The sequence below is a fragment of the Stegastes partitus genome, unplaced genomic scaffold, assembly GCF_000690725.1.
Source record: "Stegastes partitus isolate 25-593 unplaced genomic scaffold, Stegastes_partitus-1.0.2 Scaffold100, whole genome shotgun sequence".
NCBI lineage: Eukaryota > Metazoa > Chordata > Actinopteri > Pomacentridae > Stegastes > Stegastes partitus.
In genome coordinates, this window is record NW_007577831.1 from 807,932 (window position 1) to 828,449 (window position 20,518).

A 20,518-nucleotide genomic window follows, 5' to 3' on the forward strand; every position below is an offset into this window, starting at 1 on the left:
TATATGCAGGAATGGACACACAGGTACATTTGACTTCAGTACAGTCTTAAAGCCGCTGTTACCCTGCCATACCATGCATAGTGCACAAAATCAATGCCCAATGCTGTCACTTCAAAAAAGAAAAAATCATCAGGACATTGTGAAGTGTGGTGATCGCACTTATTATAATGTCCAACTACTTGAATGGGACTAACTGACTCACATCAGCCTAGTTATTACTCTTTGTGACTTTAGGTGACCAGTGATGTTGTTTAACTAACCCCTGTGGTGACATCTTAGTTTGTCAGTTTATTTCTGTTGTGAATATAAGTGACCCCCTGTGTGATATGACTCATTTTAAAGTCTATTTTTCAATTTGACAAGCAACTTTATGTAAATTTAATCACAAAAAGCAACACAGAGAGTCACCTTTAAGAATATATAAAAACCAAATATTAAATGTTACTCTTTCTTTTTTATATGTGGTGTGGTAAAGAACTGGCATCAATTTACTCTATGATATTACTGGAGCGAGGTGCTCAAATGGCTCAAATGAGTGTGAAAAACACTATTACCTGTATTTTATTTATGTAAAGCTACTATTGAAGGATCTCGTTACTTTTAGGTGCTGAATTTCTCACTAAAGGGAGAGGCAGAATTAAAAATCCTCCAAATACAATGAGGAAAGTTGTTACAAGCTAGCGAACACATATGGGTGAGGAAAACACTGAAAGGAACAGTTAGAGATTCATATCAGTTTCATCTCTGTGCATTAAGTCCAGAAACAGGCTTAGCTTTGCACAAAAACAGAGAGCAGGAAGAAACAGCCAGCATAGCTCTGTGAAACTTAAATAAAACACCCCTACTAAATTGTCTTATTTATATAGTGTGCTGGTTGTTATGAATTCTACACTATAATGCCAAATGAAATGCAACAATTCTACCTTGTGGTTTTGCTGTTCTTGACCAATGACTGCTGGGTGGCAGTGCCTCAACAGCTCTGTAGCATCAGTGGGGTTGCCAGCTTTGCACCTTGTACTCATACAGCAAGCAGCTTGAACATTTAATAGCTGAGTCTGACTTTCCAGAAATAAAATGACAGATATCAGCAAAGTCATTTTGACTAATTGTAGCTACTCTGTGACTAGACAGAATTTTTATTTCAGATAAATCTATATTTTAAAGATTATTCTGACTCGTCACAATGGCGATTATTAATTCAGTTTGGACAAATCAAAATAATAGTTGTCAATGTCTCAAATGTCATTTGGACTAGTTTGTGTGCATGATGCTGCTCATGTGAGGCTTCCCATTGGGTTTTGGTTCATCAAAGCACTTTAACAGTGTTAACAGAAGTAATGGCATCTGATGTGGAGAATAAAATCATTACAAAATGCCTTCTATAGGAAGAGCTCATCAGCAAAGAGTTTGTGGAGATCATTAGAGGCTTGTGGTTGAAATTTACCAGAACTTTGGCCTCAAGCTGCTCTGATGTGGCGGTAAAACGTTTTGCCATATGCCGTGGCACCTTCATCACTTCCTACGTGCCGTACTTTCTGACATAACTACAGAAATCTGCAACATCATTTAGTCAAAACTCACATTCAAAATATCTGTAATTACATTCTGAAATTTCTACAATGTCATTCTGAAAAGTTAAACTTATTTTAAGACACAGTGTCTTAAAAGGACAATGTAAAAATCTTGACTTGAGAAGAATTAAAGATATGTTGAAGTCGAATTATGACTAGTCAGAATTAAACTTTAGATAACTGAAACTAGTCATAATTTAGTGACAGTTCAGCTGCAACTATTTGCAATTTACAGTGTAGATATCTGTAGATGAACTGTAGATATGTAGTGAAAAATCCCTTACACATGAATTGCAATAGAGATGTAATTTGTGCTGGAGAAATGATATGCGGATGTCTAAAATGTTCTTTTAGACAAGGAAGAATTGAGTTACAGACATTTGCAATACATATTAAATGTGGAAATTACTTGCCGTATACTCAAGCATGAATGAATACTGGTGACAAGCTTGCTGTGTAACAAGACACGTCTGTACCAGTAAGATAACTTTGGAGATTTTAAGCATAGTTTCTATACCGCTGGCTGCACCCACACCAGCTGTTTCCACTTGTGTGCTGAGCCAGTATGGACATATGTCCACTGCTGCACAGAATGCACAGAGATTATCATCAGTCTGACTGGGTAAGTGACAAACGTGTATTTCTCTGAATCCTTTAAGAATGAAAAACACAGGAGTCTGTTCACTCAGATGTCAAACGGTTACTGTGAATGGCTTAAAACTTTGTGCAAAGCTTGAGCCACGGCAGTTCTATTCTCTGGAGTCACTGAGGTACCACTTCCTTCAAAGAAGCCAGGGCTGAATGGATGCGAACGTGAAGCCGGTTCTCAAAGTCGTAGCCTGTAAAATCCTCCTAAAACATTTTAAACAGATAGAACGATAAATAGATTTAGCAAATCTGAGAAAACTATAATGAACTCTAATTTAGATGATCATGTGTAATTATTTTTACCTTTGCTTGAAGCAGCAATGATCTCCCCTTCCCCACTGTCTGAATTGTAAATATAGAAACTTAGTGTTATAACTGAGCACTGCAATCCACATAAAAATAAATCGGAAAGTTGAGTGCAGCAGACTGACCTCTGGTTTTCCGAGGAGAACACATCCCAGCTCGTAGACAGCATACGGCTGAACATATGAGTTGATTTGTCGCCCGTACTCGTCTCTAGCAGCCAGCTGGAATGACTGGATCACAGATGAAATGAACAGGAAGAACAGGATGAGTATAAATAACCAGAGTGGATTAACTGCAAACACATTCAGCTCTGAGTGTGGACTGATACCTGAAGAGCATCTCTCATATTCCCATGACATTTATGAATGGCACCGAGAAGGAGATGTTTCAGGCCTCTGCACGAAGCGTCATCTAAACTCTGTAACACTGAGCACACACCAGAGGAATTCATCACACAGGGCAATAATTCCCAGAAATGTTGCTGCTGCATGTTATATGTTTTTCTGAATCATGCAGGTTACACTCACCCTGATTCATTATGTGCAGTTTAGATGACGAGCAGTTCGGCAGCGCTTTCCACAGATAAAGCACTTCGATTACTCCGAGGATGCATAGCTCTCTGGTGGGCGAGATCTTCCTCAGTCTCTCAGCCTGCACAAAGGAATCACATAGATGTGGAAAACTTGTGTGGCTCACTCGTGATGACTTTCAAAAGGGGGTAAAAGTTGTAGCAATACCCACCCTTTTGACAGCAAACTGCTCTATCTGATTGTTTTTTCTCTTGAACAGCTTCTGCACATCTTTGAAAACACCGCTCGCTCCATCCAGGTCTCCTGCGGCTCCCTGACACACTGAGAGAAAACACAAAGAGGACTGTTACTGCCTTTAGGGTTCTCATCCTCTCTCTCTGTGGGGGAACTAGACATTGTGAGTTGTTTTTTTTGGTGTCTTAAGCAAGCTAGTATGTGCAAACCCTTGTCCAGGATTAGCTCTTGCACCTCCTGGCTGTCTCTGACAGATTGAAGTCTTGTGCTCCAGTCACACTGCAGCTGTAAATTGCTTTAACAGTGCAGCAAGTTTAACAGTCAGAGCAGCAGAAGTCCTGCTTTGCCAGCCAATTCTGTAGAACATGACGGTTTGACTGCACGGCACTATCATTCTGTTGTACAGGTAAAAAAAAACGGCCTGGTTGGAATTCCCAATATCAAACAAAAGCAACAAGGCCAAACAAAAGAAGGGGCCTCAAGGGTCCGGCAAAAAAAGGAAAAGTGGAAAAACTGGGGGGGAAAAATTGCAAGCAAAAAAAAAAAAAACGGCAATAAAAAAAAAAAACCAAAAAAAAAAAGGGTCCAAATTCAGAAATGTTCTATGTGGTAAATTGCTGCCTGGCGGTTGTAATGGTAACACACAAATAGCAGAAGGGAAGGATAAAGGCGTCTAAAATGAGCACACAATAGCAGGTTTATACCTGCATGCTACATCTAGTCAGTCAGATTAGGGCAGCAGTGATTTAATGTGAGGAGTTCGCCTCTGTACCTGTTGTTCTGTAATCACTTACTCGTGGTTACTTAGTCAGTGGTTACTTGTGGTCAGTGTGTATTCTTTAGCCACTTGCTGCTGGTTGCTGCCAGAATTTTGATTTATTTCGCTTGTTGTAGCACCTGGAAACTCAACCAGGCACCTGTCACCTTTCAGAGATTGGTAAAATAGTCCTGGATGATCTCACTTTGTACATCTATATGTGGGAAGCAATTTCTTTGGCAGGGTTTTCCCAACTCTTCCAGGTGTCCCTCACCGCAAATTTAGCCAAGTGTGAGTTCAGCAAAGCTACACTAAGTTTGTCAGGAAAGCAGGAAGGAGTAGACTTAGGCCAGACGTTTACAGATCGATAATCCATGTCGTGTCCTCCAGTGTATCATGGGCCATTATTTTCCAGACTTGTCGTGTGTGCATGTCTGAGATTATATAGAGGAACATCTGTGAAATGTCTCCTTATGTGTGTAATGCAACCTGATTTCAAAATCTGTCAGGATTTTCAAACTCCTGCAGTGTGAGCCCGACTTCAGTTAAGTTCACACACCTGCACACATTTCATTAGCAGGCTTTCTTCGACACAAGGCACACAGGTGAGGTGCTGTTATTGTTTTGGTTTGGTTCAGTATCATAGCTCTTTTTGTTGTTCTGATTTTGCAGATTTATGACATTACCAATCTGTTAGAGAGTTTTGTTTAATTGTTTTCTGTTATTTAGCAATGCCAACTTTGCAGTTTTGTCTTATTTGTTTGTTAATCACGTTACGAAGCAATAAATAACCTTGCTAAACCTAAAACAACTGGTTTCATGCTGCTTGCCTGCACGCAACATGAAAGGGAGAGAAGCAAAGCCAGCAGTGTGAGTGTTTGTTAGTGTGTGTCAGACTCACCTCCGGTCAAGTAGGCGTAGTAGCACTGTGACCAGCGTGACTCATTCTTCAGCCTTTCAAACGCCCTGTATGCGTCCTCAAAGTTCATCTCTATCATGCTACACCAACCTGATCCAGAGAAAGGCACACAGAATACAATGAATCCTTCACTGAGCTGGAAGCCTGCAGCCACTATGTCACAACTAACCTGATGAGAAAACACGTACCAATCTCATAGAGACACACATGCTGGATCTCTCTTTGGTCTGATGCAAGCTCTAATGCATCATGGAAACAGGCCAAAGCACTGTTGATATGGCACTGGGGACAGAGGAGAGAGCACACACACCAACAGGTAACGCTAATCGTGTTGGACACAGACTACATGCATGTGTTGAATGACAGAGTTAGATCAGTAGATGGTGGATCACATGTTGATGAGTGAATGAACCGTTACACATGCATATTAACTGTATGTCTTTTAACAGAGAGGCTGCTATGCTTGTCTAATTCTACTGTTGTACTTCTCATCCAGTGTCTTCATCCAGCATGACACAAGTGGACAATTTGCATCTTAAACAGATCGGTTAAAGTTTGGCTTATGGTTATGATAAACTTCAGGTCTGCATTACGTACCTCTAGCCTCTGAACTCGTCCTTTAAAGAACATGAAGAGAGACGAGTTGGGGTAAACCACCGACTTTCTCTGCAGAATAGCTTTGGCTTCCAGCAGCCCTGCATGTGTGTCAGAGCCGTCCAGAGCAAAGAAAGGCAGCACTACTGTGTGGTACCACAAGAGGGCCAACCTGAGCAACAAAACAAGAGATGGCAGGTTTCAGGTTTTGTTTGTTTTTTTTTTAAATCTAAGTCTGAATTGGCATTAACCTGAATATTAAAAAAAAAGCTTGAACTACTCGTCTATGCGGCCTAAAACTTGAGCTTAGAAAATAACTCTCAAAGGTCGTGTGCAGCAAATGAATGAAGACAGTTGTGAGGTTACTTTTGAAAACTGCTCTCTCCGAGTCAAAAAAAACCCAAACAAAAAACACCTCTAATTGGATAATGAGACTTATGTGATATGATCAAGGGTTCAGAAATACTTAATAAATGAGCCTTGGTGTTGAGAAGCTCAAGCTCCCTCCCTGACTACACACCAGCCCTCTTATGTGTAAAGGTTCACATTCCTTTAGGTATTTTCATAATTTCAGAGGCAGAAATGAACTTCATCAGCTCCGCCCTAAAGTTGTAGTATATATATTAATATATATTGTTTATTAAGCAAATAATTGGATTCCTGTTTTCTGACTCACTTATGTCGGCATAATGCTTCGTCTTTGCCATGCTTCACCGTGCTACCTTACACCTCGCTCTGCAACACTTTTTGGGATTGTTTTATCAAGTTTATTACTCCAGCTTCAATTACTATTTAAATTTACAAAAGGCAGAAAAAGGGAAATTATATACACAACATAAACATCTTTTAATTGAAGTGAAACAAACAAACAAAAAAGATGCTCTGTGAGGGACAAAAATGGATTTTGAATTTTTATTCATTTTTATAACACAGACTTAATGTGTCTAGTGCCTTTGTTTAGTGTTTTGCTTATTTTTTTTTTCCTTTTTCTTTTTTTTTTTTTAGGTTTTTGGTTGTGATAAAGCTTAACTATGAAGGATCACAAGACAAAACCTGACATAGTTTGTTCCAAAGATTCCAGAACATAGCATTAACAATTCTTGATTATTTTTTTTTCTGCTACAGAGGCATCTAGCTGTAAACACATTATTAACACATTATAATCTGAAAAACCTGATTGTTACCAATAACTTCATTTATGTAAGTGTCATAGTTACTGTTGATTTAGTTCTGTTTCAGCCTCTACGTTAGTAACTTCGTTTGTCATTTAGTTCTGAGAAGTTAAAGAACTTTATCAACAGAAACAGCTGGAACTGACAGGAGTGATACATGTGAACCAAAACAGTAAAGTTGTAGTCCATGAAATCAAAATAATCAGCTGAAAGACACAAAAACACTCAACAGAGCTGAAGGGCACTGCAGAGATGGACGACGATTATCTGGCTTAATCACCTTTCATTTCACACATAGTCATTTGATCAACTAACAGAAAACAAGATTAAAGCAGTGTCAAAATAACAGTTTATTTTAATCTGTGATTTGTAATTATTTATTGCTAAATTAAGACTGTACTTTACCTGTCCATCTGTGTAAAACAATGATGAGAGTTGAGGATACTCACGTGGCTAGTGGTGCCTTCATGTCCTTACTCTCACTCGCGTACATCAGGGAGGACAAGCCCTGGAGACGGTCGCCGGGGAAACCCAGCAGGTTGATAATCTTGAGGAGGTGAGGCGGCACCATGGAGATGCACAGGTGGAAGAGGCCGTAGCCGAAGCTGACAGAGCCCTTGAGCCGGTCCAGGGCATCGGCTGTCACAGCATTCTCCACCGGAGCATTGTGGTTGGCATTGTCCGCTGACAGGGACTCCTGGTTGCCGGAGGACCTCCGCTGACAAGACTCCTGGAGCTGGCTGATGTCGCTGTGGCACTTATTGTACATTTTCCAGGCCTTACGAAGAATCCAGCCTCCTTTGATATATGCTGTCAGTGGAAACAATAAACAAGACACTTCTGATGAGGTGTTGCTTGAAAAGGTGGAAGAACAAGATCAGACTCATTGAATATTCTCATTACATACAATGCAGTGGGTCATTTGCCAGCCCAAAAACTGTCCCCATTAGCCTCAGCTGTACTGCGTTTCGTGATAATCAAAAATATGTTTGCACACTAAGATGTTTAACTACGATGTTTAATGTTCGTAACAAAATACCTGCTAAATGTAAGCCTCGTAGCACTTAGCTTAAGCTTATTAAGAGCTGGAGCACCTCAGTTCAGCCTCACAGAGCTGCCAGCACGGCTATAGATTCTTATTAACTTTTTGATCTATCAAATAGGATTCAATTTGACCAACAAACCAGACCCACAGGTACCTAATTGATATGTAAAACAGGAAACCATAAAACTGATAAGCCATTGTTTTCTGTTTCCTATCACACTAGGGTAATTAACAATTAACCAGACATTTATGACACAGATGCTTGTTTGCCATTGGAAATGAATGCACCTGTATTACCCTTGGAGCTGGGTTTATTCATATAACCTCTACCAACAACTGAAATTGCAATTACCACCTTATGGCTCCACGCCTCTGTCAACCAGTCAAGTTGTAGTTTATGTCAATGTCTGTTAAGACTCATACCATATATGTAGTGAAGACTTTGAAGGAAATGAATATGTGAGCACCTAACGTTGGTGTTATCAATTCAGTATCCAACAAAATGTGAAATATTGTCACATTCTCTTGTTTTGTTCCTGAGTTATGGCGTTAAATAATAAAAGTGGTAGTTTTTTTTTTTTTGTTAAAGTAATGTTGATTTTGGACCTTATTGTCATTGCACAGCATGCAATGAAATGCAGTCTTTGCATATCCCAGCTTGTTAGGAGGCTGTGGTCAGATTCAGCCACACAACAGCGCTGCTTAAAAGAAAGAAGACAAGGGACTTACTTAACAGCCAACAGAGGCAGCTTGGCTCCGCTTCTGATCAGTAGCCCAAAGCCTTAACTGCTGAGCTACCACCACCACTTATATAATCTCACCACTTTGTTATTTTTGATCATTACTATCATTTGTTGAAACATGCTTTGTGAGGTCACAGTGGCTTTTTTTTTTTTTTTTTTAAAGTTATATTTTTGCCCTTTGTGCCTTTATTTGATAGGTCAGTGAGAGAGAGACAGGAAAGTGGGGGAGAAGAGTAGGGGGAGGACGTGTGGGAAAGGGTCATGAGCGGGGTTCGAACCCATGACCTCCACATCCGGACCGTAGCCCTGTATATGGGACGCCAACTCAACCAGGTGAGCTATAGCAGCATCCCGTCACAGTGACTTTTGACCACCAAAATCCAATCAGTTCATCTTTGAACCCAAGTGAGCATTTGTGGCAAATTTGAAGAAATTCTCTCAAAGTGTATCTCAGATGTCAAGTCACAAGAACAGGACGGATCGACAGACAAGAAACAACAATTAAAAGGATGTTTCTTAGGGACAATCATACAAACTATAAATGTGCATACTTGTGTAAAACTGGAAGTGAACTAATGGTTAGCGAAATAAAGAGCACTTCAATGACGACACTATGTCATCCTTGCCGATTATGGAAGTCACATCAAGTGCTACTCATGGACTCAAAACAACACAAATTCATGATACTCGAGACTCAAGAAATTGAGTTAATTGTCATTATATCTTATAACATTTACGGATTTGTTCCTTTTTTGAAATAGACTATCTGCTTTATACAATACACTGATTAGCCATAACATTAAAACCATCTGCCAAATATCGCGAGTCCCCCTTGTGGTGATCTGAGTTTTTTGTGCATGTAGAATGGTGTTTTTGTGTTTTGTTTTTGTGGTTGCTGTGCTGAATGCTTTTCAGGCTGGGCGGGGCGTTCCTGATTGAGAGAGCGTTCACTCACACTCCACACCTGACGTGGATTCACAATCAGCGCTGGGTAAAGCCTGCCTCCACCTGTGCTCCAGCGCCAGTGGATTGAGCTCCCCAGCGTGGTAACAAGCCAGCAGTGCTCAGTGAACTTTGTGCTTTGCTTGAACTTTGTTTTGTCTAATGTGTGTTCTCTTGTCTTCGCTTGCCAGAACCTCAGCTCAGCCTGCAGAACCAGCCTCTGTCGTCTCGCCTCCCAGCTCCCCCAGATAACTTCCCAGGATTTCCCTCACACCCTTGGCTACCCTCACAAGCTCTCCGGTGTCCCTTGGCTCCCCACTGTTGTACACAATAAATCCCCCTTGTTTTCACTCACTAACTCGGTTATTGCATTTTTGGATCCAGGCCCAGACAAGACCCTGACACCCCCTTATGTCACCAAAGCAGATCTGATCCATCAGAGCAGAAAACATGGGACCTCTGGAGGTATCTTGGGGTGTCTGACACCGCAACGTTAGCAGTAGATCCTTTAGGTCTGATGGGTCGGGTCTCCATCGATCAGGTTTGTACTGGCACATCTAACAGATGATCATTTGAACTGAGATCTGGGTAGTTTGAAAGCTGGTGAACACTTTGGGCTTTTGGTCCCTCAAGCTGTTCGATTTCTGCGGTGTGATGGGGGTTGCTGTGGCCATGGGGCAGGTGTACCTTGTCTAAACAATATTTAAGTGCATGAAGCGCGTCAAAGTAACATCCGCATTAGTGCTATTTCCCAGCAGAACGTTGCATTGTTGCAACATGACCAATGTCTTTCATTTCACCTATCAGTGGTTTTAATGTTATGGCTGAAAGTGCACGTATGGCGGCATATTATTTCCATAATGTCATGACAGACCAACACCACCAACATTTCGGTCACACTGTTCGGCTTGTGGGTAAACTGTGATTACCTGAGAGTTCCTGTTTCACGAAGGAGAGCACAGCGAGGTACACTTGGCAGTCAGCGACAATGATCTGTCTCTGCAGTCGGTCCACGACAACAACGCCGGACCTCTGGGAGTCCATCTGTAACATCAACACACATGTTCAGTCAGCAGTGCGTCTCTTGCAGCTTGTTTCCCTTATGGTTGGCAGACAGAGACAGAAGGAGTTTTCTGAATGACCCAGAACTGCTACACTCCCCCTATACTCCCTCACCGGGTTTGCTGATTAAATTTCACAAATGCACTAAATGAATCTGTGAGTGGCTTCGGCATGATCTCACTGCTGCCTGCATCATTACGTCCGATGCCAAGAATCTTGACATTGTTATCTGAACTGCAGCCTGTTCTGGCGGTGATATCAGGAGATGTCGGCAACAATGGAATCCATCTAAATGTGCAAATTGGTGTTATCAGCATCTCCCGATTTCAATTCCGCTCAACTTTCTGCTCCATTTAGCCCTCCAACAGCCCACACAATACACTTTGACTGTTTTTGCACATAGTTTCACACTTACACTCTTTTTAATCTTGTTTCTGATTGTCTCTATCACTCCAGCGCTGTCGCTCTCACACAGCTTCTCAGTGGTCCTCAGGTCATCGCAGGCCGTCTGCATCTTCTCCTCCTCGAATGTCATCATGGCATTCTGCAGGGAAATGCAGATTCAACTGGTTAGCATTTGTTTAATGATATGTCTCAGTCAATTGGAATCAAAAAAAATCTTGTTTTAGACTCTGGTATTGAATTGTCAGGGTTTGCAGAGCAGATTTATGCTTGAGCCAACTTACAATCTTGTTATAAAAGTGTCAGAGTGTTATGTAATAGCCGTAAAAAACAGGCACGGATGAAAGGCCTCTTTCTGCATCACAGTGAATGGAGGAACACAGTGACATCTGTACAGCTGTGTGTGGGGGTGAGAGGATGCTTCCTAGCTGACAGAGATTCTTGGTTCCGTTTCAACAAGGCAGAAAATAACCAGATAAATGAAGGAGAAAAATAAATGAATAAAGATGCAACACAGTTTTTATCAATTGCTAAGACAGGCAAAATGAAACTGGGATCCAACTGGGATCCTTTACCTTTTTATCACAGCACAAGTTTTCTCTTGCAAAAGTGTTACTATTTCATTTGTTTCACACATTTTCACAGCTTTTCTCAAAACACAGATCTCACAGAAAGACTCAAACCTCTGTTTGATTAACTGTGATAAACAAAGAGAAATCCTGTGTTCACAGCTGAAAGAAATTACTTCCATGATTACAAATCTCTAACACACTTGTGTAAAGCTGCTTTGCACAACATTTCAGTCAGCAATAATTTGTTATCTGTGTATAACAGATGCCACCTTAATGTCACTGTTTGCAAGGATGGATCAAAGAGGCCAAAGGCACGTAAGGAGAGTAAGAGCTTGATTATACTCCTTTGCCAATGCACAGACAGACTCCTGTGATTACCTGCAGACATCATGGACATGTAGCTGCTGTTATTAAACTACTTTTCCAGCCCTCTTGGAGTCTGATTGGAAGACTCCATTCCATACATGCACAGTAGGTCATATGTAAGTATGCCACACATGTACACTACTGCCCTTGTATCTTAGCAGCACCTAGACATAAATTTTGGGTTTGCATGTCTACTGAGGGGTCTATGTGGATTCTTGTGGTCTTGGGGAGATACATACTGCACATGTAAGGGACAAAATTCTCTAAATAGACTTCTGTGAACTAGAGAAGCAGTATAACAGCAAAAACTATGAATGATAGTGTCAGCAGCAGTCCACGTCTGCAACAGAGCAAAGTCAAGGCTTAAATTTCATCATCTCCCTAAGAGTACTTGTGGACCACTTCACTGATGTGCACATGCAGCCCAAAATTGATATGACGACACTACAAGGGCAACAATGTCCATGCTAGGCAGTCGTGTACATTCACAGAATTTCTAGATACGATCTATACATCGGACTGACATGTTTTTGTGTGCTTTTTTTTTTCTTTACATGGAATAATCAAAAGCCTTAACAATGTTGTAAATATAACAGTGTATTCTTTAATACTCCCTCCAATTGAAATTTTAGTTTTTTTTATTTCATTAACATGTCCATAGGATGTCTGTCTCTAAGTGTGGCCCTGTGACAGACTGGCAACCTGTCCAGGGTGTCCCCTGCCTTCGCCCTAAGTCGGCTGGGATAGGCTCCAGCCCCCCTGCGACCCTAGTGAGGATTAAGCCGTGTATAGATAATGGATGGATGTCCATAGGTTTATTTTTTTTATATGCTAGAGGGCACATCATGAGTGAAATACACAGTCAACACCAAGACCGAGCAATTCAACCTTGAAACAACAGTGTATTAATGACAGTCTCAAAAACACTGATTAAGACTTACAGGGTTTCTTGTACAGCACAAACCTAAGAACCAACCCTTCCAACTTGCTGTGTAGAATCGGTTTCTGGTTTGAATATTTGTGGCTGAATTACTCCAACAAGGTAATACTGTAGGGTAATTTTACAGAATTTGAATAGAGTTGTAGGTGAGCTGGTGAGCACAATCTGCAGCAAGCAATGGAGGGGAGGATGGAGAAAGAGGCAGGAATACTAGATGTGTGTCTCAGGTTATCATGACAATGACTGAAAATGCACAAGGCAGCATTTTCTCTTTTTGGTGTATATCAATTTCCACAGAAAGTCACATTATCTGCATGTAGGAGACTGACTGCAGGAGATTGGACACATTTACGCCTCAACTGTAATCTGTTGACAGAACATGTCATTGTGATATAGGGGGGAGAAAAGAAAATACTCTTTTACAGTACTGCATAGCACAAAGAAAATAATAAATCAGAGCAGATGCCTGCAGAGGCTGGATGAGACATACCAAAAGATTCTTTCTGTGGTGCAGTGGAGGGAAGATATCTGCTGTGATGTGGATGAGAATCAGTGGCCCGACAGATGAGAACATCGTGAGTTGAATAAAGAGTGTACTGTAATTCACCATATAGCACTGCATGTACAGTTCTGTCTAAGGGCTATTTCTATAGTCCTAATTTGTTCTTTTGCAGAGCATTAAAACAGTCTTGTCTTTTTGTTTTCTGCATTGTAATGACATGATCATGTCAGAACGTCTTTGCATCAACAGTCTAATGAAAATTTATAGAAAAGATGCTTAACAGATTATAATAACTGGCTCAATCAATTTGCATGTAATTACTTATATAATGAATTAAAGGCCAGATGTCTTGGGGGGTAAGTCTATTCAAAAAAGAGACTTGTGGTGGAAAAAGTATTCAGATTCTTTACTTAAGTTAAAGTATTAATACAGCAATGTAATGTTACTCCATTGCAGGTAAAGGTCCTGCATGAGAAAAGCCTGCCTAGGTAAAAGTACAGCTGCAAAATGTAATTCAAGTATTAAAGTAAAAATCTTGGTTTCTCTTGGTCTCTCTGACTGATATATTATTATATATGACATGTTTGATTAGTGAAGCATCAGCGTGTCAGCAGCATGTTACTGTAGGAGCTGTTGCAGGTTTTAGGTTCTTTATTACAGTTAAACATACAGGGACAGCAGATAAATCTAAGGGCTCCAAACACGATTAATGGGAGAGGAAGGAAGAAAAAACAAAACTCTGAAACACAGTTCTGTTTTAGCTGAGGTATGGGATCATTGGAATATTTATTGAAATGTGAGAAAAATCACTATTTTGGTGGAGCTGTTCAAAAATCATCTGAAACATTGGTTTGCATATGGCTGTGTGTAAGAAGCCACAAAGGCTGGACCCCATTGTTTTAATCTGTCACTATGTGCTGTAATTTAAAAACTTGCTCTATTATAATATTGCCAAATTTGCATCTTAAAAGTAAATAAAATTGTAAGATAAATGCAGTGGAGTAGAAAGAACAATAGTTCCCTCTGAAATGTAGAGGAGTGAAAACATAAAGAAACATAACATGGAAATAATTAAGTAAAGTACCTCAAAATTGTACATAAGTACACTACTTGAGGAAATGTACTTTCCACCACTGAGCACCAGACTGATATAAGTAACTGATGATGGAGGAAAGAATAGACAGCTGTACAAAAGCATTCGCACGAATCTGCCAAAACATTTGCGATTTGTTCAAAAGAATTTCATTCGTGATGAGCAAAAGTGACTGGATGATGTGGAGGCTGAACATATTCTGATCTGAGAAATGCACCGAAGCGAATGAGAGAAACTGTAGCCATCAGTGTACAAATGATGGTCAGATGTCGCCGCCCCCACTGCCTTCAGGACCATTTATTATCTGGGGATGGAGAATGACATCATCTCTGGCTTCATGCTGCACGAGTGTCGACACAATGGGGAGTGACAGAGTATGTGTTTGTTTGTTAGTGTGTGTGTGTGTGTGTCCGCCACGCTGTGAAAAATCTCTCTCTCCCATCATTGATGGACAGTAATGTGCGCCTCTGCAGGAGTATTGCTGTTCTTCAGAGGAAGATGCATCCATTATGTTAATGGATTTAAAAGCAAAGCCAAGGAGAGGATGTTGGTGGTGACAACGATGTGAACACTTTGACAGATTAGGTTATCTGAGGTCTCAATATCTGTGTGCTTTCTTTATGAATTGTGACGATGTGGGCTTGAATCTAATTCTGCTCCTGTATCCTGCAACTACAGATGAAAAATAGCCTCCTGGCCACCTCTGGCACATTTACAGCCAGATTTACTAACCCTCTGAACCATCAAACTAACCAGAAGGCTGAAAAGGCGTGTTATCTTTTAAAAAATTGCCAAAGTTACACCATTTATCAGAGCCAGAAAGTCTAAAAACAGATAAACTTATAGGATCTAAAAATTGCTGACAGTTCTTCAACTAATTACGTGTGACATGTAGTTCAGTCAGGAAACTTATTAAAATCTAAGCCTAAAATCATGGTATTTCATTAAAATCCTCTTATTCTACATGTCTTATTTGGAAATTCACCAAAAAATAAAGCCTCTGTTTGAACTAGATTCTGCAAAAAAAAAAAAAATAATAAAAACATCTGCAAACCTTGAGTCAACTGAAAAGCAATAGTAATTCAGCTGGCAACAATTGAAGGAGTTTTCAGCTGAACTAGAGGCTTTACAGGGAACAGATAGGAGACGAATATGGAATCATATTAAAAATGTAAATGGTAAAATATCTATAGCATGTAGAGCCACTTTTTAATCAGCAATGTAAACACCGGTGGGCACTAGGCAAAATATTGTACATGTTGAGTCCAGCTTTTTCTCAAATACTACAAAATAAATCAACTTTAGTTGATTACTTGTTATGATTTATGGCTACATAAGTTTGTTATACTACACAGATTTCACGTTTGAATTCTCTCTACTTCCAACCATGGTTGTGTTGTTTCCACAGATGTGCAGGACTTTACGTTGCAGAGAAAAATGAGCCCACAGGGAATAAAAATGTGGCAGGGGTCAGTGGGTTATTGTGCATTGTTCCTTCTAAATAAACCTACAAAATACAGTATGTATTTAATACATGGCATTACTGCATCTTCTGCTATTTTCCTTGATTAGCAACTGGGATTAATGATTATTTCCACAGTCAGGGAATCGGTTTATTATTTTCTCAATTAGTCATTTGATCTGTACAATTTCAGAAAATGGTGAAATGTATCAATCAGTGTTGCCCAAAGCCTAATCCTTAAATGTCTTGTTTTTTCCATAACCCAAAAAATATTCAGTTTATAGTTATAGAGGAGGACAGAAGCCAGAAAATGCTCACATTCATGAAGCTGGAATCAGAGAATTCTGACTTTTTGTCTACAAAAACTACAAAAACCGATTCATCAATTATCAGAAAAGCTGAAGATGATTGTAATAATTGATAACTAGACTATCGATCGATTGGCAGGTGCAGCTCTATCAGCAGGGGAGACGAAACTCACCAGGAAGCTGACGAAACTGGCCCCAAAGCTCATCAGTGGGCTCTGAGTCCTGCAGAGAGAGATGAAGAAAAAGCAAGAATCAGGACCACAGAACAAAACAAGATACAGACAAGTTAAGGATTTTGTTGAAAATTGCAATTACAACTAAATCTTAATCATCTTTTCCTGCAGTTGTGGGCACCACTTTATCTCAGCATCCACAAATGCAAAGAGGAAATAATCTGAATGGAGCTGCACATAGTAACTTTTGCACAAACGGAGCATGCTCAGAAGACGGTTTCTTATTAAGCTGTCATGACTGGTGTCAAGGTCTATTTGGCTGACATGCAGCAAAGAAAAATGCAAGTGTCCAAGTGCATAGACTTAACAGAGGCTGCAACAAATGAGTATTGTCATTAGAGATCATCAGATTATTTTTCTGATTGACTGATTATTCATAAAAAATGTCACCAAGTGTCACAACTTGCTGAGGGGTTTTAAAGTATCTTGTTTAACTTGACAAACACATCAAAACCCTGTACAATCTGCACTGACAGACCACATGAGAAAATCAGCCTTTATTCTCATTTTAGAGGCTGCAGACAGAGAATATTTAAGAGTTTGACTATTTTTGCTTGAGACATTATTTAAACGATTATCAAAAAGGATAACAGTGAGTTATTCTTTCCATTTTTTTCCTCGAGTGCCATGACCTCTGTGTTAGAGGTGTTCAGTGGGAAGCTGCAGGAAATCTCAGGTGAATCAGACTCAGTGGGGACATAAACCCTCTCTCACCGACAAACAGGCTCCAAAATGCATTTGAAACTGTCAGAGCATTTGCTTATAAATTGATACGTGTGGATTCACCTGTGCAATCCTTGTGTAGGGGAGAACATGCTGTACTCTAAATTTCACTTGAATATTTTAGCCACTTTTCTCTCATATTGTAGGATTAGTCATGCGGCGTGACCAGTTGGTGCGTAAAGGAGCCGATAATCACCTGTATCTCCTGAAGAGCTCGTCGCTTTCCTTGAATCCGTTGTTGAGCAGCATGTTGATGCCTTGCAATGCCATCTCGGCATCATCTATGTGCTCTGCCTTCTCCTCTACCTGCTGCTGCTGCTGGGACTGCTCGGGACCCGCCATTGTTTATACCGCAGCTCGGAGGCTGCTGGATGAAACCAGTGCAGTGAAGAAGACAAAATGATCCTGGTTCGTCTCTGAAACCAACCCGCATTGGTTTATTTAAAAATAAATAAATAAAAAAAATAAAGACAATTTCAATTAAAATCCCGGAAAAAATAAGGCGTGCGGCAGCTTCAGCAGGCTCCAGACGTCTGTGCGCCTCAGGGATAGGCCACCGATGCCCAGACGGGCTCTACTGCGCTGCACGATTCACCATTATCATTGTACTCTGCCTCAGTAATAAGCCAGCTCACTGTTATTTCTCACTAAAATCAGCCATCCGATAGTTGTTTTTTCTTCTTCTTCCCCTCTTCTGACGATCCGTGCAGCTGCATCCGATGCATTACATAAGAGGCTGCTGTGCTGCTCTGCCAGTCCCACGTAATGCGCTCGTCAAACGGCCTGGCGTCATAACGCACAGCGCATCGCCGGGGAGGATGGAGGGATGAGGCCCGATGAGGCGAAGCTGAATCCTGTCAGCCTGCATCCCCTCACACTCCCTCCGCAGGCTCAGGCTCTCAGCTCGGCCTCCTCCTCCTTCAGCAGGCAGCCAATGAACGCACTGAGAGCCCGCAGTCACGTTCAACAAAGATCTGGATATCACGGCTCATCTGTCTGATGTGTTCACATGTCGGATCTAAGCTTTTAATCACTTGTCAGAAATATTATCAGGCACAGATAGGAGCAGAATTAAACGCGTAATACCCAATATGCTTTTCAAAATGTAGTGTCAGCGTTTTTATTTTTAATTATACATGTATGGGGGCATTATTGTAGCAAAACTATTTGTCCATGCGTATGGAGAGTTGTCTGTCTGTATCTCAATCCGTTCGTCCGAAGTGAGATTTGTCAATATGTAAAAGAAGTTGTCAGTGTGAACCGGAATCTGCAAAAGTCGTCTCACAATTTGTCTTGTTTGTAATCAGGTTTTCAAATGTGTAAAAAATCTGCTCATCTGTATTAAAATTAGGACATGGAACAAGAGCTGACAATATGTAAAAAGAGTTATCAATGGGTACAGAGATATTCGTAGTTGAAAAGTCTATGTATTCGAGTCAAGCGCCTTCACCACTGGCTGTCTTTTCACACATGACTTTTACTACACTTCTACCGTGAGAGATCTAAAACTGAAAAGTATCTGATAATCAGGATTTCTGTGTCCTGAGCACAGGCGCACAAGATCGTTCATTGTGGCTGCATACCGCTCTGCTGCTCTGTACCTCAATAGTTAGGCTGCCTGCAAGCTATCATGAAAGACTTTGCTTAGTGACCCACAAACTCAGCAGATCTAACTTGTTCACATATACCTGTAATATCATATTTTTAGAAGGCTCAGCAATTGCCTCACTAATGATACAAACTGCATGTACTCAGTATGTGGGTCGGGATTCCATCGTTGCACCCTGCCTCACAATGTCGTGTATGTTAGGGTTGGTTAAACGGTGACACAGACAATGGATCCAAGAAGCAACAGAGGTTTAGGTGATTAGAAAAGCGGGATTTATTCAGGCAACAGGGAACAGGTGACACCGGGAAGCACGAGAGGGAAGCCGAGTGAGGGAGGGAGGTCCCAAACGTGACAGGGAGGCTGAACGGCTGTGGCTGGGTGCTCGGCTGCAGAGGCTGGGCTGGGGAATACATAAGTCCAACAGGGAGGTTCACTCATGCGAGAGTCAATCAACTGGTGCTGGAGCACAGGTAGAGGCAGGCTTTATCCAGCGCTGATTAGTAAGGACCCTCAGGTGTGGGAGAGAATGAGTGAGTCCTCTCCTGTCCAAAACCCCACCCAGCCTGAAAAACACAAAGCAGCCACCAAAGCAACAGAAACAGACAACTAAACACTACTTCAAAATAAGAGCGCAAACCTCGGCTCACCACAGTACCGCTTCAACAGACGTCTTCCGGTGTCTGACCAGGCTTGTCTGGGTGCACAGCATAGAAGTCCGTAATAAGGGTCGGGTCTAAGATAAGCTTGCGAGAGATCCAGGACCTCGCTTTCGGGCCGTACCCCTCCCAATCGACCAAGAACTGGAATCCGTGTCCTCTGGGTCTGACGTCCAGAATCTGGGACACCGTGAAGGCCGGTTGCTCGCCAATAAGCCTGGGCGGAAGAGGATGAATGGCCGGAGGGCTCAACTCACTCTTCGCCACCGGTTTCAGGAAGGAGACATGAAACGTCATGTGAATCTTCATGGATGCTGGCAGGCTTAAACAGACAGAAGACGGGTTAATAATCTTGGTGATAGGGAAAGGACCCACATACCAGGGAGCGAGTTTCCCCAACTCCACTTGAAGAGGGAGGTCCTGCGATGACAGCCACACCATCTGTCCCACCTTGTACTCATGAGCAGGGGACCTGTGCCGATCCGCCAGTCGCTTGTTGGCCTCCACAGAACGGTTCAGAGCAGGCCTGACATTCCGCCGCGCCTCCTTAATCCTGCAGATATGTTCAGCCACGGACGGAACTGCCATTTCGTCCTCCTGCTCAGGAAACAGAGGGGGCTGAAATCCGTTAGCAGCCATAAACGTACCGGACATACCTGTGGCACAACTGATGAGAAAATGATGAGCATATTCGACCCAGGTCAGACAGGTGTTCCAGGAAGAGGGGTGTTGTGCTGTCACACAACGAAGTGCTGTCTCCAGATTCAGATTGGCCCGCTCCATCTGGCCATTAGTCTGTGGGTGATATCCTGATGACAGGCTGGCTGCTGTGCCCACCATGTTACAGAACGCAGTCCAAACCTGGAAGGCAAACTGCGGCCCCTGGTCACAAACGATGTCTATAGGGATACCATGAAGTCTAAACACATGGTCAGTCATTAACTTAGTGGTCTGTAGAGCAGTAGGTAGTTTATGCAGCGGTACATAGTGGACCGCCTTCGGAATTACAGTGTTACCTTCTGAGGGAGGTAATCTGGTAACAAAGTCCATGGCAATGTGTGACCAGGGTCGTCTGGGCACAGGCAGGGGGCCAGGGGTTGATGGGAGGATTCACCCCTGGCACAGACGG

At 41.6% G+C, this 20,518-nt stretch overlaps 1 protein-coding gene across 1 annotated transcript; it reads right to left on the reverse strand.

Moving 5' to 3' along the window:
- Positions 1–380: 380 nt before the first annotated feature.
- Positions 381–17,563, reverse strand: LOC103354249 (tetratricopeptide repeat protein 39C). The gene is made up of 14 exons (XM_008277561.1): positions 17,321–17,563; positions 16,342–16,390; positions 10,939–11,067; positions 10,391–10,505; positions 7,181–7,541; positions 5,563–5,731; positions 5,154–5,247; positions 4,948–5,055; positions 3,267–3,376; positions 3,053–3,176; positions 2,854–2,951; positions 2,651–2,755; positions 2,523–2,561; positions 381–2,423 (listed from the first exon to the last, which is right to left on the reverse strand). The coding sequence occupies exons 1-14, from the start codon at positions 17,464–17,466 to the stop codon at positions 2,334–2,336; spliced, it is 1,737 nt and encodes a 578-aa protein (XP_008275783.1). The 5' UTR covers positions 17,467–17,563; the 3' UTR covers positions 381–2,333.
- Between the last annotated feature and the right edge of the window lie 2,955 nt (positions 17,564–20,518).

What these genes read in the sequence shown, in the direction of transcription:
- LOC103354249 (XM_008277561.1), bottom strand. Translation starts at nt 17,466, where the DNA reads ATGGCGGGTCCCGAGCAGTCCCAGCAGCAGCAGCAGGTAGAGGAGAAG. An exon ending in AGCAGTTTGCTGTCAAAAGG is followed by an intron (nt 3,177 to 3,266) that starts GTGGGTATTGCT and finishes TCCTTTGTGCAG; the next exon opens with GCTGAGAGACTGAGGAAGAT. An exon ending in ACTGCACATAATGAATCAGG is followed by an intron (nt 2,952 to 3,052) that starts GTGAGTGTAACC and finishes GTGTGTGCTCAG; the next exon opens with TGTTACAGAGTTTAGATGAC.